The sequence below is a fragment of the Artibeus jamaicensis genome, unplaced genomic scaffold (assembly GCF_021234435.1).
Source record: "Artibeus jamaicensis isolate MK-2021 breed Jamaican fruit bat unplaced genomic scaffold, CSHL_Jam_final scaffold_1964, whole genome shotgun sequence".
NCBI classification, from domain to species: domain Eukaryota; kingdom Metazoa; phylum Chordata; class Mammalia; order Chiroptera; family Phyllostomidae; genus Artibeus; species Artibeus jamaicensis.
Genome location: NW_026522030.1, coordinates 52,791,043 through 52,815,355, shown reverse-complemented (window position 1 = coordinate 52,815,355; position 24,313 = coordinate 52,791,043). Strand labels below are relative to the sequence as shown.

General features: G+C 35.9%; 1 protein-coding gene across 6 annotated transcripts in view; it reads right to left on the bottom strand.

Moving 5' to 3' along the window:
* Positions 1-24,313, bottom strand: part of CCDC171 (coiled-coil domain containing 171) — a 313,511-nt gene that overhangs the window by 87,923 nt on the left and 201,275 nt on the right. For all 6 annotated transcript variants that reach the window (XM_053656500.1, XM_053656501.1, XM_037132070.2 and 3 more), the window contains 2 exons: positions 8,733-8,878; positions 6,776-6,830 (listed from right to left, as the gene is read on the bottom strand). In XM_053656500.1, coding sequence (XP_053512475.1) covers positions 6,776-6,830; positions 8,733-8,878 — 201 coding nt within the window. The remainder of the gene's footprint in view (positions 1-6,775; positions 6,831-8,732; positions 8,879-24,313) is intronic.

Sequence of the window (24,313 nt, the reverse complement as noted above, 5' to 3'; positions counted from 1 at the left end):
CAAAGGGGAAACCATGAGAATGATGTTCTCCAAAGGAAAATATAAGTAAAGAGATACATAGTATAAAAAGAAAACAAAGAGAAATTTTGGAGTTGATACCTCTAAGTGTTGAAAGTAGAAAAAGCTGTCAATCAAGAATTCTATATCCAACAAAAATATGCTTCAAAAATGAAGGAGAAACGAAGCCACTCCAAGAGCTGAGGTTGCTCTTCACCCTAGACCTGCCTCTTTAGGAGAGGTCCTTTAGCCCGAAATGAAGGACACTAACAGTAACTCAAAACCACAGAAGAAACAAAGAATACTAAAATAAAAAAATAAAGGTAACTGCATAGGTAAATATAAAAGTCAGTATTAATGTATTTTGGGTATGTAACTTCTTTTTTTTCCCTATATGATTTAAAAGACTATCACATAAGACATTAATTATCAACTGTGTTGATGGGTCCTCAATGTATAAAGATGTAATTTGTGATAACAGCAACATAAATGGGGGTAGAACTATATAGGAGCAAAGTTTCTGTATACTATTGAAACTAAATTGGTATTATTTCAAGCTAATTGTTGTGAATTATTATGTTAGCTATAATCCCAAAGCAACCACTAAGAAAATAATAATATGTAGTAAAACAAAGGAAAATGGCACCAAATATTACACTAGAAAAGTACTATCTAGCACACAAAAAAGGGAGAAGACTAATACTGAAGTTATGAAACAATATAGATGTAGTATATAGAGAAAAAAGGACAAAAGTCCTTTCTTACTACTAATTACATTAAATGCAAATTGATTAAACTCTCCAATTAAAAGTTGGAGCTTGGCAAATATATTTAAAAATATGACTTGACCACATGCTCTCTACAAGAGACTTATCTGAGACACAGATAGGTTGAAAGTAAAAGGAGAGAAAAAGATATTCCATGCAAACAATGAACAAAAGACAGCTGAAGTGGCTATAGTAATATCATACAAAACAGACTGTAAGACAAGTTTTTTGAAGAGACAAAAAATATATATAATAATAAAAGGGTCACTCTACCAAGAAGATACAATAATTTCTAAATATACATGCACACAAGAAAATAACCCTAAAATACATAAAGCAAAACTGAAGGTAGAAATACTTGAAAAACAATACTTTGAAACTTCAAAATATTTCTTCATTAATAAAAAAACAACTACATAAAAGATATCCAAGAAACTTGAAGACTTGAACAATACTGTAAATCCACCAGATATAACAGACATATATAGAACACTCCACCCACAAGAACAAAATACATGTGTGTTTTTTTTTATTAAATTTATTTTTTTAATTGATTATGCTGTTACAGTTATTCTATTCCCCCCTTCATTCCCCTCCACCCTGCCCCCCATCCCCACCATTACCCCCCTTTAGTTTATGTCCATGTGTCTCAAGTCCTTTAGGTTCTATATTCCCCATGCTATTCTTGCCCCCCCATCTATTTTCTATCTACTGTCTATGCTACTTATTTTCTGTACCTTCTCCCCCCATCTCCCTCCTCCCACTCCCCTGTTGCTAACCCTCCTTGAGATCTTCATTTCTATGTTTCCACTCCTGATCTAGCTGTTCTTTTAGTTTGCTTTCGTTTTAGGTGTGGTTGTTAATAACTGTGAGCTTGTTGTTCTTTCACTGTTCATGTTTCTTTAACTTCTTTTTCTTAGATAAGTCCCTTTAACATTTCATATAATAAGGGCTTGGTGATGATGAACTCCTTGAATTTGATCTTATCTGAGGAGCACTTTATCTGTCCTTCCATTCTAAATGAAAGTTTTGCTGGATAGAGCAATCTTGGTTGTAGGTCTTTAGATTTCGTGACTTGGAATATTTCTTTCCAGCCCCCTTCTTGCCTGTAAGGTCTCTTTTGAGAAATCTGCTGACAGTCTGATGGGGACTCCTTTGTAGGTGATTGTCCCCTTAGCTCTTGCTGCTTCTAGGATTCTCTCCTTCATTTTAATTTTGGCTAATGTAATTATGATATGCCTTGGTGTGTTTCTTCTTGAGTCCAACTTTTTTGGTACTCTCTGAGCTTCTTGGATTTCTTGGAAGTCTACTTCCTTTGCCAGATTGGGGAAATTTTCTTTTATTATTTGTTCAAATAATTTTTCCACTGGTGGTTGTGTCTTTCCCCCTTCTGGTACCCCTATAATTTGGATATTGGAGCGTTTAAAGATGTCCTGGAGGTTCCTAAGACTCTCCTCATTTCTTTGAATTCTTGCTCCTTGACTCTTTTCTGTTTGGCCATTATTCGCTTTCTTCTGGTCCACTCCATTGATTTGAGTCCCAGTTTCCTTTTCATCTCTATGGGTTTCCTGTGGAATTCCATTAATTTCCCTTAGTTTAGCCTTCATATGTTTCTCTAATTTGTGGTTATAGTCAACCAGATCTATTAGGATCCTGATGACCAGTGTTTTAAACTGTGCGTCTGAGAGTTTTGCTATTTCTTCGTCGCTTAGATTTATCTCTGGGGCTTTGAGGTCTTCCTGCGACATTTTTGGTCTGTTCTGGCCCTTTAAATGTGAGAAGCAGCGCCTTGGACTCCCAGGTCGCTGGGTTGTGACGCTGTATGTGGGGGCGTGGTCAGAGTGGGGAAATGGCGGCGCCCTTTACCCGCCACGGCTGGTCCAACCACCCACTCCCTCGCCCGTCCGCTCGCCCGCAGACAGGCAACTGCAGTCAACACGCAGCACCGCCTCCCCACCGTCTCCTCAGCAGTCGCTCACCCGGTGGGTCGCTCGGTCGCTCACTAGGTCCAACCCTGGGCCTGGAACCCGTGCATCTGGATTTGCGCGTCTGGACTCCGCACCTGGGTCCGTCCGACCGGAGCCCTCCCGTGCAACTCCTCACGAGACGCCGGTTTCGCCCCTTACCGGTCGGGCTGAAGAATTTGTTGTTAACGGACTTCCGAAAAGTTCAATTTTCCGTGTTCTGGTTGTGTTCTCTGGTGCTAATATTTAGTTGTCCCTAAACTTGGTTGTGTGAGAAGGAATGGCACATCCACCTATACCTCCATCTTGGCGGAAGTCTCCTACATGTGTGTTTTAAATGCTCACCAAGACAGACCATATTCTAGACCACACAAAAAACTTTTTTTTTTCATTTTCTTTTTTTTAAATTTTATTTAGTTATTTTTCAAGTACAGTTTTTTGTCTATTTTTCCCTTCTCAGCCTCCCCCGCCCCTTGCTCCCCACCTCCCTCCCATTTCCACCCCCTTTAGTTCTCGTCCCTGTGTCCTTCCTATTTGTTCCTCCAAATCCCTCCCCCTTTTTCCCCTTAACTTCCCTTCCTTCTCCCCCTCTGGTCACTATCCCCTTGTTCTCTATTTCAGTGCCATTTTCTTTTTTATTTATTGTTCATGCCATTACACAGAAAAAGCTGTTATTCCCACTTTTTCTCTCTTTTCCCACCTCCACCCTGCACCACTCTCTCCATCCCTCAGTCAGTTCCAGTATCTTTGTCCTTATCTTTGGGTTGTGCATAAATGTTCTTTGCTTAATCCCTTCATCATCTTTCATCCGGTCCCCCCTCTCCTCTGACAGGTAGACCACACAAAAAACTTTAATAAATTTAAAAGAATTGAAGTCAAACAAAATATCTACTCAAAACATAAAGAATTATATCAGAACTCAACAGTAAAAAGTCATGTGGAAAGTGCCCAAATATTTTGGAAATTAAACAACACAATGAATAGGTTAAAGAAAAAATCATAGGGAAGTTAGAAAATACTTTGAGATAGGGAAAAACAAAAACACCACAGAGCAAAACATATGGAATGCAATGAAAATAGTGCTCATGTAGAAATGTATAGCTGTAAATGCCTACATTAAAAAACAAAGCAGAAGCTTTTCGCAAAGATGGTGCAGAGAGTAAGGAAGGAAGCCCCTTCTCCTCCCAAAGCCAAAACCAAAACAAAGGCTTTGAAGGCAAAGAAAGCAGTGCCGACAGGCATCCACAGCCACAGAAAAAAAGATCTGCCTATCACCCACCTTCTGATGAATGAAGACAATGTGGCTCCAAAGGCAGCCCAAATACCCTTGGAAGGGCAGCCCCAAGAGAAACAAGCTTGACCACTATGCCATCATCAACTTCCCCAAACCACCGAGTCAGCCATAAAAAAGACAGAAAACAAGAATACACTTGTGTACAGGGTGGATGCCAAGGCCAACAAGCACCACATCAAACAGGCTGTGAGGAAGCTCTGTGACATTAAAGTGGCCAAGGTCAACACCCTGATCAGGCCTGAAGGAGAGGAAGAAGGCACAAGTTCAACTGACTCTCAGCTGTGATGCTCTGGACATTGCCTACAAGATGTACAAGATGGGGATCCTCTAAACTGAGTCTAGCTGGCTTATTCAAAACACAAACATTTTTCCTTTAAAAAGAAAGATCTCAAACCAATAACCTAACTGTTTATCTTAGAAAAGTAAAAAAAAAAAAAAAAAAAAAAAAAAAAAGGAGAGCAAACTAAACCCAAACAAAAAAGGAAATAAAAAAGATTGGAGCAGAGATGAATGAAATAGAGAACAGAAAACCAATACAGCAAATCAGGGAAACTAAATGTGGTTCCTGGAAAAGATTAGCAAAATTGACAAACCTCAGTAAGAAAAGATTAATAAAATACTAAAATCAGAACTAAAAGTCATGACATACTACCAACCTTACAGTAATAAAAACAAGTCTAAGATAGTGAAATATTATATGTCAATAAATTAGATAACCTAGATGAAATAGACAAATTCCTAGATAAATGAACACTACCAAAACTGACTCAAACAGAAATAGAAATTTTGCAAAGGTCAACTGGCTAAACAGTTTGGATGTGACCACACCATTTCCACTGTGCTGTGAAAGCCTGTACCCTCCTCCTTCTGTGCTACCCTCAGAGACAGCCAACGCTACTGCTAGACAGTCCAAAATGGCCTGAAAAATAAACCTGTGAACTTTGCATGTCTCTTCATATTAACAATCTGCACCAACCTGCGAGCTTCCAAGAAACTCTCTAGGCCACTTCCTTGTAATCCATTTATTCTCACCCAAATTCTGTGGAAAAGAGAATTAGCCCAATAATCAATCGATTAGCCTTTTCTAAATTTTTACTTCAAGCTTTAAAAGTAACTGATCATTTTAAAACTACTATATAAATAGAAACTTCCAAAGATTTAAGTCAAAATAATTACTAAATTTGAAGGAAAAAAGCCATTAAGCGAATCCATATGAGCTGCAGCCAAAATCTGCAGACATCTTTCTTTCTTTCCACATGACATGAAAAACAAAAGATAAAATGTAACTGCATGATTACAATTACCCTGCTGCAATCAACCTTTATTATATTTAAAATACATACTTTGCCATTCTTATAAGTAAAAGATAACATATGTTTTATACTGATGATGATTTCTCTCCGATGTCAATATCCACTGCCTAAGACAGTGCCATCCAACACTGTCTTCCTCTGGCTGGGAGATGAACAAGCTACTAGATGTCAAAAGCAATGTTAACCATATAAAAAGGTATGACATATATATATATGACATGACTGAGTTTTCCTCTCCAAGGTACAAAAAAAGTCTAACCAAAAATGTCTCTTTTCCTACAAAATGAAATTTCAGATTTCTAGCATGTATGTGTTTGACGTGACTGCGTCTGAACTACACTGGCTGTCGACATTGTTTTAAATGAGAGGGAGGAAGGCATAGTTTCAGACAAATATTATTTTTAAAAATAGCTCTCAGAGTATTAGGTATTTTTCCAAATGCTCTGGTGATATGAAATAATGCTAGTCACTTTGCATATATTTACTGAAGAATGTGAAGGCCCACGGTTTCCAAAATGTTAAAATGTATTCAATATTAGTTTGCTAATATTTACTAAATATTTCCTTTAAAAGGTTAGTTTTGTGCATTTAAGTGATTTACAAACTATATTATATAGTAAATTTGATTGACAAAATTATTCTAAATATGATTCATTCATAAGTTCCATGTACCTTAAAAGTACCAGGTAGTTGTTTCCAATAAATTGTCACTCAGACAATAACAAAAACACAGAAATAACATTTCTCTATTTTTAAATAGTGAAAGAGTGAACACATCTTTGAATCTGAAGTGCTAACAAAATATACAGCCAGTTAATATACAAATTAAGTCTGTATTAATATAACAATATCTTTATTATGCCGCTCATCACTACAAATGAAAAGTAAATTTACCATTCAGAAGTAATCAAATTTGAGAATAATGCAACATTATTAAATACATTAAACTTCTACTTTAAAAACCCAGTCCTATAAGAACATAAATCACAACTTGAAAAACATGACTGCCTAGTTAAGATATATGAGCACTGCCAAATACAATACATTATGTCTCTGTCTGTGTACACATAGGTAGGGTGGTAGGTTTACGAGTGCTGAGAGGTTAGACAGTGTGGTCAAACATTTCATCATTACGAGACATGTAAGAATCTTAATGACCTCTGGTTCACTCACCAAAGACCACAAATAATTCAGTACAATTACACCAGTTTGGGGAAATCACTATGCTCATAGCTTCATCACGTACATGAAGTGAATCCTGAAAAACTTGTGCAGTATAGCTTTGTATAATACAAACTTTCAGTCATGTGAAAGGACCTTTTGTTCATTTATTTTTAAAGAAAGTACAAAATGAATAAAAGTGCTGTGCACTTAGTAAAAATGACTAGGAGAATGGTATCATAACACAAGTTGAACAACAGTTAAGAAAAATTATAATACCTTATGAAGCATATTTTCTATTGTCCGCATATGATTAGCAACACATTCTTTGTCCCTAGAAAAAAGTAAAATTTAATGTTAATAAAACCCAAGCCTTACTACAACTGTTACACATTGTATATAAGTCACCGTTATTGAAAAATAATGGTTAATTATCTTTGTGCTCCTAGAAATGTGGAACCTAACTATATGCACCAGTATATTTCCACATTTAATTTTTACTTTCAATCTTATTGCTTGTCATAGATTAGAGGAGGGAAAATCTCAAGGATATCTTCAAAGTTAAAAAGCAAAAAAGAAAGAAAAACAAAATCATGATTATACTATTGACTTATAATGTGCTAAAAAGGCTAAACTTTTATTCTTTTGATTTCTAATAAAAAATTTTAACATATTAGTGGTAGGGATATATTATAAATGGCCATACTGTGCAAAATAATATTTTCCTTCTGTACAGTATTTTTTGCTATCATAACTGCAAAAACACTGAAACACTGTCTATGGCCTTGACTAGAACTATGCAAAGTTACTTGTTTCTTCTGTTAGCTTTGTACAGTAAATTTGACCTTTATAATTAAATTAAAATTTTGGATGAAAATGCTAATAAAGATTTAATGTGAAATTATAAACTAAAAACTGTAAGCTTGTATCAGTACTCCAAATTTCACAGTCAAGCCAAATTCCTTAATCAGCAGCAATGGTTGGATACAGTATGAATCTGAAGATTTTATAATCTTGCTTTCCTTAATCTCAGAATTTTTGGAGCTCTAAGACACACTAGAAAGCACCTTCTCATTTGATCTGAGGAAACTTAGGACTGAACAATGACAACAAAACACTGATGTAGTAAAACTTGAATTATTTAAAATGACAAGTACATATACCTAATATGGTGATGCAATTATTATACAGATTTACAATAAAAAAAAACCGTTGGTGGATTCTCAAACATGCCCTATTTTGGCCTGGTATAAACTGGTTTTCTCACTATGTATAAGCAATTTCCCAAACCTACTGGCTAAGCTGTAGCTACCCTAAGATTGTAGATCCCCCATTCTATGATTTAGTCTACAGACTACATTCATATTTCAGTATAAGCAATTAGAAAGAAAGTTTGGCTTAAATGTCTTTTAAATTAACATATAAATTTTTCTAAGTACAGGAATCTGGAATTCCAAATTCAGAAAACACTGAGTTTCTTTAATCCATAAATAGATTTTCTTTAAGCCATGCTGTTATACAAAGGACTGTCTTAAAGTACTCCTTGTAATTTAATGTGGGGAACAAACAAGAATGCCCAGGAGAACTGTTCAATTTGAACTTCACGGTGTATGTCAACCTGATTACCTGGTAAAAGGAAAACACTCTCGTCACATTTACATAGATGACCACTCTGAAAACAGTGTATTTTTTTATTTAACATATTAAAATATATGGCTGTAATATTAAGTGACTCTTCTATGATATCTGTCTTTATTGCACTTAGAAAGATGCTATAATATACATATTTGATTGTATACTAACATTTTAATGGAAATATTACTTGGAATATTACTATCATAATATATGCAAAGAAAAATTTGGAGGGAAGTGGGGCAGAAGGGAATAAGAAATGTGTGATAGAACAAACTATGCAAAACTTTTCTGTACAGAGTCTTACATTTCCTATTAATGAAAACATGGTTTCAAACATGCAACAAACATCAGAGCCCAAAATGTACCTAATTAGAGCTTACATAGACCCTTACACTTTTCTGAAGTTTCTCAATAAAATATACATTTAGAATGTTGAGTTAAAGAGTTTTCTTTTTTGAGGATATATCAGAGACTTTCAAAGAGAGACAGCTGTACTTTTGTTTTCTAACACTGTATTATCCAGAGCTAAAACCCGGAGCATGAAAGTAAGAATTGATCTTTTGTCTGTTTTAAGTGATCTCCCCAAGGTCCAAATGCTCACTTGGCTGCCATGCGGAGGGCACTCTCTGCATCGTGGATGTTCTCCTCCAGTCGACGCTTGTCCTGCTCCAGCTGGGTAAGATGTCTATTGAGCTGACGCAGAGATTGATCTTTTCTTCTCAGCTCCATCTTTGCCTCCGAGAGACTCTGCAAGCAGACAGAAAACAGAGTTACTTGTCAGCCCTGATAATTAACTTCAATTTATGCCATAGGCTATTAAACAAAGAAGGATACAGACTGACTGAGAAGTAGACTTGGGTCATTACACATCAAGGTTTAACAAATTTTCTGCAAAAATTTTACATACTTACTAATTAGAAATGATAGAACTGATAAGATTTTGAAAAATGTTTAGCTACAATACACAACTCTATTTTATTTTTTAAAGTACTGCAAGGCAAATACATTTTATTCTTACTAAAAATACCTGCTTATAAAATTATCCAGTCACATTTTCTTTTAATGATGAAAAAATAAAGTTTTGGGAGAGCACATGAAATTTAGAGTCTATTTAATACCAGAACTATGATACACCCAAAATGTGTATATGACTGAGAGGAAGGTGGGTTATGGTACCTATGGAGAATAGGAAACCCATGATTTATAAATATCACTACTGTCTTTACAAATATATCTGTAACAGTTTCTATAGACATGTCCATGGACAAACTGGACTCCAAAAATAAAATTCACTTCCTTCCTGAAATAACTCTCATGCTCAGGGCAGCAACACAATGTGATCGACACATTTCAACAGAGAAAGTCATAAATAATACCTGCTGCTGGAATTATTTATATTCCATGTTTTCCTAGTCACAGAGGTACAAAATCTGTTGATTGAAATTTGCTATTTTCTTTAATTTGAAATATACTCTTAGCATAAAAATTTGAGGATGCAAGTATACAACTTTATCTTGACTTTAAGACCCCCCCTTTATCTTTATTAGTCAAGATAAATCAGAAACTCACAATTCATAGGAAATTTTTCTAGACCTCATTTAAAATTCTAAGATGTAAAACTGTATAGGGATCAGAGTATTGGTAGCACTAGAAATCCGGTCATCCCTTTGCCCACAAAATTTCCAAAGTATAAGCTCAAATAGTTTTTCTCTGAAATTTGTTGGACTGAGCTGAATAACTGATTTCATATACATAGTATTTTCTTCTTCCTGCTCAGAGTTTAGCCTCCTGTTAGTCCATAACTATCCTTAAAATGCCCAGTAAAGAATAACCAAAATGCATCCAACCAGTGTGGATCAGTTGGGTTGGGTGTTGGTCTGCAAAGTGAAGGGTCACCAGTTCAATTCCCAGTCAGGGCACATGCCTGGCTTGCAGCTGAGTCCCTGCTCAGGAACACATGAGAGGCTCTCTCACATCAATGTTTCTCTCCCTCTCTTTCTCCCTCCCTTCCCCTCTAAAAATAAATAAGTAAAATCCTTTTTAAAAGAATAATCAAAACGCAATAATTTCATGTTTTAAACTCTCCTAATAGCATTCATTCTCTGAATGCATTCACAATAGGTTGTAAAAAAAAAAAACCAACTCAAGCTGCCTGCATAAAGCTAAAACAATTCACTCTAAATGTTAGTGAATGAAAGCAATCATCAGTCAAATCAGGTATTCAAAAATGCTAAATTTTTAAATTTAGTGTTTCACATTTCATATAGTCAAGTTGCCATCAGACAAATATGTCAAAAATAAAAAATAAGCAAACTGTGATTATGTATTAGATACACTTTATTTTAAATCTTTAGTGTTAACAGATCTTTAAGAACATCCCACTATGGAAATAGTCTAATTTAAACGAACTTCAAAAAATATGATAAGGAATAGATTTTAAAAGCCATAATAAACTTACTTATTTTGTGCCAATGTTAAGATGTTTAAAGGTATTAAAGTATCATGAGATTTCTTCATTAAAAAAAATAAAACCTATACTGGAATCTTTTTAGAGCCAGTACCTCTGACATGTTTCAGGTAATAAAAACTGCTATTCTTCAGGTATAAAGATAAAACTAATGATCCCACACCAGTTAGTTACACACAAAGCTTGAAACCTTTTTCTGACAGAAATAATAGATTTGTGCCAATCCACTCGAATTCTCTTGCTCAGTAACTCTTATGACTGGAGGTGCACATTTGTGAGGGGTATTCAGTGTATTTTCACTAGTTCTGTACAGATTGAAGCTCGCTGGTCCAATGAGTTAACCCGTGACTTTGGAATCATTATAAAACCACACTTGATTTTTCAAAAATCCTATGATGTCTTTTCAAAAAAGGTATAACTCATAAAGTTAAAATTTCTACTATATTCTAAATCATCTTTATTTTCATCTTTCAGGGGCAATGGTAGGGAGCCAACCATCTCTCCTGAAGCTCACACTGTTTCAGAGGCATAGCTGAAGAGACCATTCTAAGACTGAAATTACAGAAAATGAACAAAAAGTGGTATAAACAAAGTGATATAGATCATTATTTCCTTGATGTGAAAATGAAAAGATAAAATTTCTTTTAAAAAATCAACAGTGTGATTGCCGGGGGGCAGAAGGTATAAGGGAGACTACATGGTAATGGAAAACACACAATAAAGGTTAAATCAAAAAATAAAAATATAAAGCAAAAACTTGAATGGAAGTTCAAAGTACAAAGTACAAAGAATGGAAAAAAATCATTATATTTCTATAACTTACACATGCATAATATGTAAGAGCCAGACATTACAATGGAAGCAATACAAATCAATGGGTCCATGCAGATGTACGTAACACACCAAGACAGAAAAAGTGATTTGATGCTACTATGTCTTTTCCATAATATTCACCTTTTTTATTTTTGATGACTAAGTGGTTATCTTTTAATATCTTAATAATGGATATTCAAGAAATAAAAATATATTTATACGTGTGTATATATGTATCACACAGATGCACCTATATTGTATATATGTCTTATATATATGTAAAAAATGTATATATAATTTTAAGTTTACTCTTCTGTCCAGGTCTATCTAATTGAAACCCATGATATACGTTATGGGCACTAATATTTCCAGCTGAAGGACAGAAACCGAGAGGCTGTGCCTCTCGGCAGCAGGGCAACAATGATAAGCAGCAGGTTGGCCACTAATTTCCCAACCAGGGTAGATTGTGAAAGTGTGATGTTCTGATATCCAAGAAACTGTTCAGGAGAGAATAGGATAAATCAAGTTTAATAACTCTGCTCCTAATTGTTCCCCCAATGCTCAACTCTAATTACTTGGAGAACTCTCCTGACTGTCACCTGATATTAAGTTGTTGGAGGCTGAGCCTGGAACAGCGAGATAATCAATAAACATTTAGTGGGGAGAAGAATGAAGATCCTGTTAAGCAGTGGGAACCTGCAGCACCCAAAGCCCTTCTGCTCATGAGAAAACCTGTGGGACAGCCATAGTGATTGCAAAGCAATAATCCAAAGCACTGTTTTTAGGCCTTGAGGCCTTTAGGCAACAGTACATTTGAGGAAAAGAGGTTACCACGGTCACCCTAATTACAGCCCACTTTCACATACTTCATATATAAGCGAAGACAAGCCAATTAGGTAGAAAGGAAGATAAGGGAAGTTTTATTTGTATACTAATTAAACCCCTGATGAAATTAAAGGAAAAACATACAGCTCTGTAATTGTGTCTGAGAAAGGTCACTTCAGGTTCAGTTATCAGAACTGCACAGCCTTGAGATATTTCACTTAATCCACAATACAGCCCTCATTTTGTACTCGGGTCTTAATATTTACAAAAAAAAAATTTCAAAGCCTGATATTGCATTTATCTTTAAACTGCATTGTGAACAATTTTAGCTGTTAGAAAGTTAATGTGAAATATGATAACAAGAGTTTTTTAAAAGACAGAGAAATAGTCCAGCTATATAAAAACCATTGCCACAAAATTATTTATCAAAGATTCTGAGTTTTCACTTTAAATCCAAAGTGTTCTAAAGCAAATTTTTACAACAAAATCCCCAAGTGAATGCATTTCAAAAACTGTTCTGGAAGATATTTATTATATGTATTGTATTTCTTTTTAGATAATGATGTTATCACTCATCTTCATATACATCTCTCCTAGTCCAGGGAGAAAAAGCCAAAGCTCTCACCAAGCTCTTCTTATGAGAAGATATTTTTACATCTGGTTGCTTCCCTGAGATGGTCATGAAAAGCAACTGACAACTAATGAAAGCTGGCAGGAAAAAGATGGATATCAAGGAAGTACAGTCACACGCTGCTTAGGGACAGGGATATCTTCTGAGAAACGTGGTATTAGGTAGTTTTGCTGCTGTTTGAATGTCAGTGTGCTCACACTAACCTCAGTGGCAGAGCCTACTACACTCCCAGATAATACAGCACAGCCTATCACTCCCAGGCTACAAGCCGGAGAGTATGTTACTGTACTACCACTGTAACATAATGGTAAGCACTTAAACACATCTAAATCTAGAAGAAGTACAGTAAAATAGAGTCTTTATTTTAAAAAAGATACACCTGTACAGGGTGCTTACCAGGAATGGAACAAGCAGGATCGGAAGTTGCTATGGGTCCGTCAGTGAGTGAGTGGTGAGTGAATGTGACGGCCCAGGACATTTCTGTACACTGCACAGACCTTATACACACTGTACACTCAAACTACACTTAATGTATGAAGCAACATGAGACTAAAGCAAGCACAAAAGAAAATTACTGTGTGATCAAGAGACACAGTAACACTAGCCGTGTGGCTGCCAACAGCGCTAACACAGTATAATGTTTAACAGCAAACTTTTTTATCCATATACTCTAAAATAACAATAAAAAGTATAGTATAGTATGCATATTAAGTACATAAAGCAGTAACAGCCATTTCTTATCACTATCAAGTATTGTGTATTATACATAATCATATGTGCTATATTTTTTTAGAAAAGATTTCATTTATTTATTTTTAGAGAGAGGGGAAGGGAGGGACAAAGAGAGGAAAGGAAACATCGATCAGTTGCCTTTCAGATGCAACCCATTGGGAACCAAACCTACAACCCAGTCATGTGCCCTGACTGGGAATCAAGCTGGCAACCTTTCGCTTTGCGGGATGACGCCCAACTGAGACAAGCCTGTCAGCGCTGTGCTATACTTTCTATGACTTCTATGCGTTAGGACCTCATGGGACCGCCGCTGCGCAGTCCGCTGCTGACTGAAATGCAGTGACGTGGCGCGTGCCTGTGGTGAAGCACAGGGACAGCTTAGTGACAGTGCACAGCAGAAGTGAGTGTTTAAAAACCCACACACTTTTAAGTGTCTTTTTCCTTATCTACAGTTTCTTAAGTTTCTATAATAACGTGTTACTATTGAACAAGAGCACATCATTTTTAGGTCACATTTAATTTCATATTTATAAAGCTTTAAATGTTTATTAAGGCTAAAGTTTTTAAATAAATTATATATATAACTTGAAATTGTATTAGTTTAAACCTATGAAAATATTTTGTGCACTGGAAATTTTTTTAAATCACAGCTTTCTTATGATATGACTCACAATCACATAATATACCCATGAAACTGTATAGTTCAGGGAGTTTTAGTACACTCACAGAGCTGTACAGCCATCGCCAAGTGGAGATCTTTTCTGAAGAGTTTTTTAAAGCAAAATGTATTAAAACATGGCCACTGAAATACAGTATGTCTCATTTCAGCAAACCCTAATTTTAAACTACTCAAGATATACAAATATACACAAGTTAATAATTTTGTTTTATAATAGCTTCAAAAATATAAAATGTACAACGCAAATGCCCTAAATCAGAATGCTTGATTGATACATGTAGTATAGTACAAAAGTTAGTTAGCTGAAAACTGTGCATAATTCTCCAATTAATATCCCTGACATTAAGGGAATCATCCTACATAGTTCCTTCCCAGGAGGGCACGGCACAGCAGTGCCAGCCCACCAGGCCGGCTGGGAAGACCAGCCCCAGGGGATGTGGCCTGTATAGATTTTCTTTTGTCTAATGGGAAATATCTATGGATCCACACTTCCACAGACTAAAAGCTAATGGCTTATTCAATTTGGTAGAAAAGTTAGTCGAACAAAATGAAAGGCAAGACAACACACGTGTTATAAAGGACTATGCAACACTTCCTAAGTCAAGGAAAAAAAACCCATCTATAACATTCTTTAATAACATTGTTTAAAAAACATCTATAACATTTTATTGCTATCTGACTAGATGTTTTGAATTAACATTTCTAGATTGTGATAAATTGGGTAAAACTTCTCAGGGCACTAAAATTAATGTTGGAAAAAGGAATAGAACCATCTTCAGCCTTACTCTTTTAATGTGACAACTAGAAATTATACTAATTAAGAATTGAGTATCTGCTGGGTAGACCAAACTATGCAGGATGCCACAGAAAGTATAAAGTTAAAATGATAATTGGGTTTACAAGTTATGGATGAAACTAAAGAATAACATACTTTACTTCCCTAATTTGGTGAAGGAAATAGACATATAAGTCCAGGAAGCACAGAGAGTCCCAAACAAGTTGGACCAAAAGAGGGCCACACCAAGATACATCATAATTAAAATGCCAAAGGTTAAAGATAAAGAAAGAATCTTAAAAGCAGCAAGGAAAAAGCAGAGAGTTACCTACAAAGGAGTTCCTATAAAACTATTAGCTTATTTCTCAGAAGAAACTTTGCAGGCAAGAAGGGGCTTGAAAGAAGTATTCAAAGTGATAAAAAGCAAGGACCTACAACCAAGATTACTCTGTCCAGCAAAGTGATCATTTAGAATGGAAGGGCAGATGAAGTGCTTCCAGACAAGGTCAGGTTAAAGAAGTTCATCATCACTAAGCCATTGTTACACGAAACATTAAAGGGACTTATATAAGAAAAAGAATAAGATTAAAACTATGAACATTAAAATGGCAACAAATTCACAACTATCAACAACTGAATCTAAAACAACAAACTAAGCCAAGAACCAGAACGAGAACAGAATCATAGATATGGAGATCATCTGGAGGATTATGAGCTTCGAAGGGGAAGGTGAGAATGGAAGAAAAGATGCAGGGATTAAGAAGTGTGATTGGTAGAATATACAACAGGAGGTTAACAACAGTATAGGAAATGGAGAAGAATTTATATGCACGACCCATGGACGTGAACTAAGGGATATTGATTGCTGGAGGGAAGGGGGGTTCCTGGGAGTAGGAGGGCACAGGAGGAAAAAAAGGGACAAGTGTAATAGCATAATCAATAAAATACATTTTTTAAAAAGATAGCCACTTTAAAAAAATCAGTTTGTAACAAACCTTTTGAAAATCTGTGAGATAAGCAGTTAGAGAATTGATCATAAATATGCAATAGTAAAAAATGCTACCCCCCCAAAGCTGAGCCATTGGTTAGGGGGTAGAGGAACAAGCAACAAAGAAAAAGGACTCATGGACACAGACCACAGTGTGGTAACTGCAGAGTGGGAGGCGTGAGTAGAGGTGGAAGAGTGTATAAGGGGGATAAATGGTAATGGAAAAAATGCAGTAAAAATAATAAAAAATAAACAAATAAAACTTACAAATTATCTATTTCTGGAATTTTCCATTAAAAACATACTGAAATTAATATAGGAATAGATTTCAGCCTCAGTATTCTGTATTTTATATGGATGATTTGAATAAAAAATTCTGCAATTTTAAGTTACTTTCCTTAGGAACACTCTCTTTTATTATTTTCTAATAATAATTCTATACAGAAGGCAGGTGATATTTATAAACTGAAGCTGAAAAATCAAATAACTTACCCACTTTAGGGGTGAAAGAAATGAGTGGCAATGTTAGTGAGAATCATGGGTCTGGTTAGACAACAGATGTGGAAGTGTCCTGTAAGCTCTAAGCAGCTAAATAAATTTACTATACATAATTATTCTAATACTTTCACTTCATAGAGTGTTACTGCATGTTCTTTAAATCCCAACTTGTATGTGGCTACTTATGTTTCCATATTATTTCTATACCATCATTTATACATATATAAACATAAATTTTTAAGATAACAATTTCTATAACACTTGAAAAAGATAAAAGGAAATTAATGAAAACAAGGATAAAATAAGTTACTTTTATAAGTAGACCTTATGGTAGGTTATTTTTTTTTAATGGAGCAAATGAACAATAAAAATTCACCTTTAAAATTTCAGAGTATGCAGTAACATTTTGTTGTATAATGCTTCATGATTATTGGTATCAAAGTCACCAGTAAACTAACAAATTGATCCACAGCAAACTATAATGTAAAGAAAAGAAACCTCATGAAAGTGCTTAAAATAGATTGAATGCTATTTTTTCTAAGCCTCACATATTACAAAACTCTGGTACACTAAAAGTGATGGATAATAATGAGGTACAGTGGGAGATAAATAGTTAAAACACATTTTAAACAACAAAAAGGAGGACAATAAAGAGAATCGTGAGAGCCCTCTCAACTAGAAAAACACACCCCGAAATGTACAGAAAGAGAAGAGGGAGCTAGATTCTCATGACGGGTGCATGTGAGCGGCAATGAGGCAGTAATGTTTGCTCAGAGTAGAAAACAAACCATCTCTGACTGCCCGACAGACCTCATGCGACAGAAAGGAGTGGCGGGTGACAACCATCATGATGCTGCTTTAGTGAAGTCAGCCCTTACCTGACTGCTAACTTCTCTCAGTGAACACCTAAGAAATACAACGGGGGCAGAACACACACGGATTCCTCTGTTGGACCTTAATCAGCTACCGGCTACTCAGTAGGTTTTAAATACTTCCACAGTTGACAATCCTATAGCTATGTGGAAGTCTGAAAGTCTGCTGAATTCTCTGGCAATAATTTAAACTAGTCAAGCTATGATTTAGGTTGTAGAAATAAATTTAGAATGCAGTTTTAAAATCATTTAAGAACTACCTTAAAAATTGTCTAAGGAATTTGAAAAAATATGAATAATTTATAAGGAGGCTTCATATAGCTGAGTTCTCACATTTAATAAAAAATTACTGTTGGAAGAATCTTTCAATTTCAAGAATTCTTTTTGTGATATAACAATACAGTAGTTGATACAATATAATAATTAAAACACCTGCTCATTAATAAATACACTGCACCCTGGCCCATGGCTCAGTTGGTTGGAGCACTGTCCCACGCACCAAATATGCCGCAGATTCGATCCCTGCTCAGGGCACATACCTAGGCTTCGGGTTCAATCCTAGTAGGGGTACATATGGGAGGCAACCAGTTGATATTTCTCTTTCACGTCAATGTTTCTCTCTCTGCCCCACACCCTGTCCTCTCTCTCTAAAATCAATGAAAGCAGATCCTCAGGTGGAAGGAAGGAAGGAAGGAAGGAAGGAAGGAAGGAAGGAAGGAAGGAAGGAAGGAAGGAAGGAAGGAAGGAAGGAAGGAAGGAAGGAAGGAAGGAAGGAAGGAAGGAAGGAAGGAAGGAAGGAAGGAAGGAAGGAAGGAAGGAAGGAAGGAAGGAAGGAAGGAAGAGAATTTAAATGACGACCTTAAATATGCATTAATAACAGTAAATCTAATCAAAGCTGAATCAAAGTAAATTATTTAAAGAGAATCTGAAAGTCAAATTTCAATTAGAAAAATAGGTTCTTTTAGACTTAAGTGTAAATAAAACAAAGTCTGAGTTCTTTCTTACAAGTTTATTCACAGGATGAATTTTCTGTGTTAAGTATTGTACCACCGATTTCTATCTGAATAGCGAACACTTACCACCGTTCACTCTCTGGAGCCTTCCTTCTCCATGTGAAGGCACTCGGCCTGTTCTGGAACCCTACCTGTCACGTTGTAAGCGTTCAACAAAAGTTTGCTATGAGAACTTATTTCCCCCAAATCCTGGGGGGAAAGAGCTTGAGCAACAACTGTATCATGCTACAAGCATATTATATTTATATGAACTCATTTGGTCCTACAAAGCCCAGGGAAGTAAACCACTTTCTCATCCCTGTTTTACCTGTAAGGAAATTAAGAACCATAGAAGTAATGTTTCCAAAGTCAAGTAACTACTGAACGGGTTTATGTCAAAACGTGAGGCCGAGTCTTCTGAATCTAAACCCTTATTCTTCATCCTGCACCATAATAAGATTAGTAACCAGCTCTCCAGATTTTCCATGAAATCCACTAACTGGGAAATCCTCACTGATATGTCAAAATAGTATTTTACCTATTTATCAAGTTCTCAGTAAAACAGTACGATATTTCATGCTTTCTACCTACCTATACTGACATAAACTCCAATGAGGACTTTAGTGTGACATAACAATGAACTTTCAATGTCAAATATCAAAGCATGCGCAATTCAAGATTCCCTGTGCCAGGGCAGGACCACTGTCATCGTTTACTGATTTGGGATGGTAAACCCACAATACAACGCAGAGATTATATATTGTAGAATTATACACCTGAAACCTGTATAACTTTATTAACCAATGTTCCCCAATAAATGCAACAAAAATAAATAAATAAATGTACTAATGAAATAAAAAATAAGTATTTGCAAAGTAAGAATGAATTATATAGCAAGCCACTGCAGTACAGAGTTTTATATAATTCAAGACCATATGGACTGCTGCTTTTTTTTTAATCTTTCAAAAAGCAATGGAGTTCTCTATCTCTTTCCTTTATAAGTTGGCAACAATAGCATTGAACTTTCCCTGCAAATCTTGAAATTCAGCTGCCTAGTATAACCTCAACTTTTAAAGTATTTATTACAAGATTTTGACACTATCATAACCATATATCAAACTTTATAATATCAGCACTTGTAACTAAAAGCCCCTGCTAAGGAAATCTTAGCTACTATGTAAAAAGCCATTAATGTGCCTAATTTAATCCAAATATGCCACTCTTAAAAGACTGACACCATACAGACTATATTATAGTGTTACAGTCACAGAATTGGCAGTTAGTACTAAAATTTGTTAATCAGAGTATGAAAGTAGGATTGTAATTGAACTAAAAGAATCCCGTTATACTTATTCTGAAAAAAAATCAGGGAGAAGAGATGGGGGGAAGGAACTGAGGGAGAGACCACCAGGTCAAATGCAGAAGCTGTGCTGCCACTCCCAGCCGCAAACACCTGTCCGCAGCGAGCCTGTGAGAGGTGACAGGAGCACACCAAACAGCAGCAACAGCAAACCTGCTGTTTCACCTGGTTGCCCACACTTCCCACATTTCTCTGAGACTGTAAATAGTCTAACAAGGCGGTAAAAGTGAAAGTAATTCTCTGTATTTAAAAAATAATGTATTTTCATTCAACTTGGCCCCTTAAAAAAAAAAACCAACCTCTTCACTGGTGCCCAACCAAAGAAATGGCAATATATTGCAACAAGGAAGAAAAACTGGCTATTTTGGGTTTGTATAGAATATGTCATCTCTGACTTAGCCCCTGCCCAAGGGACTTCTCAAAGGCCTAAAAACAAATATAAACAGTTCACTGAATTAGATAGACTGACTGAAAGGAGTAAAACAATGCAATGGCTTAGATATTTTCCACTAGTAAGTTAAAATATCCTGTTATATTTTGTAAGGGATTCCTAAAGCTACTTTTCTATACAAGGTTTTGACCTTATACACTGATCGTAAAACCTAACCTCAAACATAGGAGGTTAGGAATCACCATTCTACTGTATTTGTTCATTCAAAATATCTATCCATACTAAAGCCACAAATAACAACTGTCACTTCCTACACAGTTACCATAGGTCAGACATGAATACAAGTAGTCCTCAGAACAACCCTGTGACCATTTTACAAATGAGGAAACTGAAGCACTATTACACACAGCCAGTTCAAAACCAGACAATCTGACATGTGTAAATAAATACAAAGAATATACGTCCCTTGGAAATTACTTCCGATCTAGAAAGATGAGAAGATGTTTCAAAAGCAGCTGGTATCAAAGCTACATGGTCAGGGTTGGGAAGTGCGTTCTCGGCAGAATGAAATGCCACACGCCGAGAAGTGCAGGCTGGGTATGGCCAAGGACAGGTGCTACTGGGAGTGGCAGGAGAAAACACTAGGAAGGTACAAATGGGCCAGATTTGGTCAGGAAACTAGACTTTTAATCTTGCAAATGTTTATACAGCATTCCACAAAGTTGCATCAAGATATTGGGCAGGGAACACTTGAACTAGTGAACTCCCAGCCCCCATCCTTCTTTCAACCAGAATCTGCCTTAATGTTTTCTGTGAGGTTTTGTATGAGATTTTGTTCAAAGAAGGGTTCTGTGGACAAGTACTTGCCAACCATTGTCATAGAAAGCCACGGGAAGCTGCTGAAGGGTTCCCCACCATGGAACAGTATTCTCTGATCTCTGCCTCAGGCATTGTGACACAATCGTGTGTGTGTGTGTATACACACACACAATTATATATATGAGTTATATATATATATATATATATATATATAATATGAACCATAGCTGCCAAATTAGAATAAACACAAAAGACCACTCTGGCCATGCTGTAAGAGCTCATTTACATCTTCGGTTGGATTCTAGCAAAGGTTTAATAAGACTTCACCTGTGAGTATTACAATTCAGTGATATACTAGATTAAAAGGATTTTAAAAAGAACTGGCTTGTAACAGGTAGTTTTCCTTAGTATGCTAAAGAATATTAAATCGAATTCACTTCTACATTGTTCAGAGACTATATATTAAATATTTACTTCATATAAATGCAGTGTCCTATGTATTTTCTATTCTACTAATAACTATATGAATTCCTACAAGTTATTTGAATCATATGGCAGCCATAAACTCTAAGTCACAGCAGAAATATATGATGAAAAGAATTATTCTAGGAGCACGAAAAAGTTCATTACAATTGAAGTTAGCAATTGTTTTCTAAGAACTACATTATTTGTTATATAGTTACTTTTTTTAATATTTTACCAATAATAAGTTGGTTATTATGTTGGATTTTTTTAAAAAAGGAAGAAAAATGGTGAGGGAAAAGTTACCACTAGCAGTCACCACTAAGTGAAGTTTCTAAATAATCGAAAGGGCTGGTATCAGCTTTCCCATTAGGTGACAACTGGACCATGAAAGTTATTTTTTTAATGTATCTGAGTGAAATATATAGCTTTTAATCCTTCTTCATCCCTATTAATTATATAAAGAAAACAATGAAGCTGAGCAATACAGAGGGTATTAAAATAAAGATGTAAGGCTCACATCGAAAATGACCACAATTTCAGCAGCAGTTAGCAAATTCAAACAAAGTATTAGAAAAGTGCAGAGAGATGAACCCAAGCCTCAGTGTAATGTTTTGAGAAAGTGTGGTTAGCAAAACTTCTGTGTGTTTGGGTAGTAACAACTAGAAACTATATACACACAAACACACACACATTCTGGGCAAGTAACAATACAGCAAAACACTGTTTTATAGCTCTTTTCAAATGCAGTTTTTCTGTTTAAGGGAGTGTGTATATGTACACTTGTAAATATACATACTCAATAAATAGTACCATTTGATTATTAAAAATTTCCCATGAGTCAGTATGATTTCCATTTCTGATACCTCTGTTACCAACCCATTCACCTGAAGAAGCACACAGTTGTTCTGTCCTGTAAATGAGCGAGATCACCATCTAGTGGTGACTCCTTCAAATGCCAGGCATATGGCTTATGGAGCCTAGGAAATACTTTATGGAATGAGGCTGAGTCTACATACTCTAGAACATTCAAGTCTATTTAAAGAAAAAAGAGCATAACCGACTGAATTATCTTTTTCTTTTTATACTAAAAATAACTCTAGTGTAAGAGAGAAAGGTGCCAACTAGACAGGAGGTTCCTATTGAAGGGGATAAAAGCTACAGGTGTTAAAATGTAAAGTTATACCAAATCCAGTCAGTATGGCAAGAAAACAGATCTTTCGTCTTTTCCTTTTCTGTACTTTATAAAGTAAAAGAGAACTAGTTACTGTAGTGGACTGTGTTTGTTCGACATCCCTGAGGAGACAGTAACCTCTCCTGTTGCTGTGATATCTATAAACGTTAGTGCCTCTTTTGGACAGAGGCACTGTCAGATTTGGGAGTGCCCGTGGTGCTCTTTGGCTAATTAAGTGTGGACAGAAGTAAAATAATGTCACCCCTAGGAGAAATGGACAGGTGATTTCCTATATAGAGATCTTCCACCATGAGACCAACAGTGTCCAAGACGTGGTCTACTCTACCAGCCCCATTCACAGGGTGAGGAACCATGAAACAGAGGCACAGCTGATCCATGATGGGAATGGGCAATGTGTGAGAAGTCATTTGTTGTGAAGCCACCGAAATTTTTGGAGTCATTTGTTACCAAAAACATTACACAGGGTATTTTGACTAATACAATCATATTCCTACATCTAGCTATATACTCTAGAACTTATACAGCCATGAAATTGTCACTGGATACTTTAGAAAATTAAATGTTGTATCACCAATAGAAGAAATTAATCTTAATTAAATATTAAAAACCACAGCAAGCCATTTGATTTTTAGTCAACATAAAAGTATGATAAAAATATATCAGTATCTTACAGAGAAATACTAAATTTGAACAGTACAAATTAAAATAAACTTATCCATATAATTATACTTCTTTTTTATATTTTAATTTTATTTATTTATTTTTAGAGAGAGGGGAAGGGAAGGAGAAAGAGTGGGAGAGAAACATCAATGTGTGGTTGCCTCTCATGTGTCCCCCAGTGGGGACCTGGCCTGCAACCCAGGCATGTGCCCTGACTGGGAACCGAACCAGCGAGCCTTTGCTCCACAGGCCCATGCTCGATCCACTGAGCTACACCAGCCAGAGCTGTATAGTTATATTTCATAAAATACAGTTTCCCCCAAACCTTCCCTAATTAATATTTAGTATATGCATATTTTACTTTAATATTTCCTACCCTCAAAAATCTAAAAGGAAAAAATATATCTAAGCAATTTTTTGTTCTTTTTCTTTTCCTTCTTAAAAATAAATAATATTGGCCTGATAGGTGGTTGGGCACTGTCCTGCAAAACAAATCTCGCACGTTAAATTCCCAGTCAGGGCATGTGCCTGGGTTGTCGGTTCAGAGCCTGGTCACAGCGTGTATGAGAGGTAGCCAATTGATGCTTCTCTTCCTCTCTTTCTCCCTCCCTTCCCTTCTCTCTAAAAATAAATAAGCAAAATATTTTAAACTAAATAATTTTTTGTATTTACTGACATTTTAAAATAGCCATGATATATTTCTCAATTTTAAAAAGAACTTGTCTGAGATCCAAGATGGCAGCAAAGTAGACGAAAGCTACACTCACCTCCTCCCAGAACTAAACTGGAATTAACAACAAAATATAGAACAATCAACCTGAATAACCAACTGAAGACTAGCTAAAGAGAAGTCTTATAACAAAGGATTTAGCAAAGAAGCCACATTGACACTGGTAGGAAGGGCAGAGATGTGAAGAGAAGCTGGCCCTGCTCCCATGGGCAGCAGCCGAGATGCCAGAGGGCTATCTCAGCTGTGCAGGTTCCCCCTGAGGAGTGTGGGGTTTCAACCCCAAGAAAGGCTCC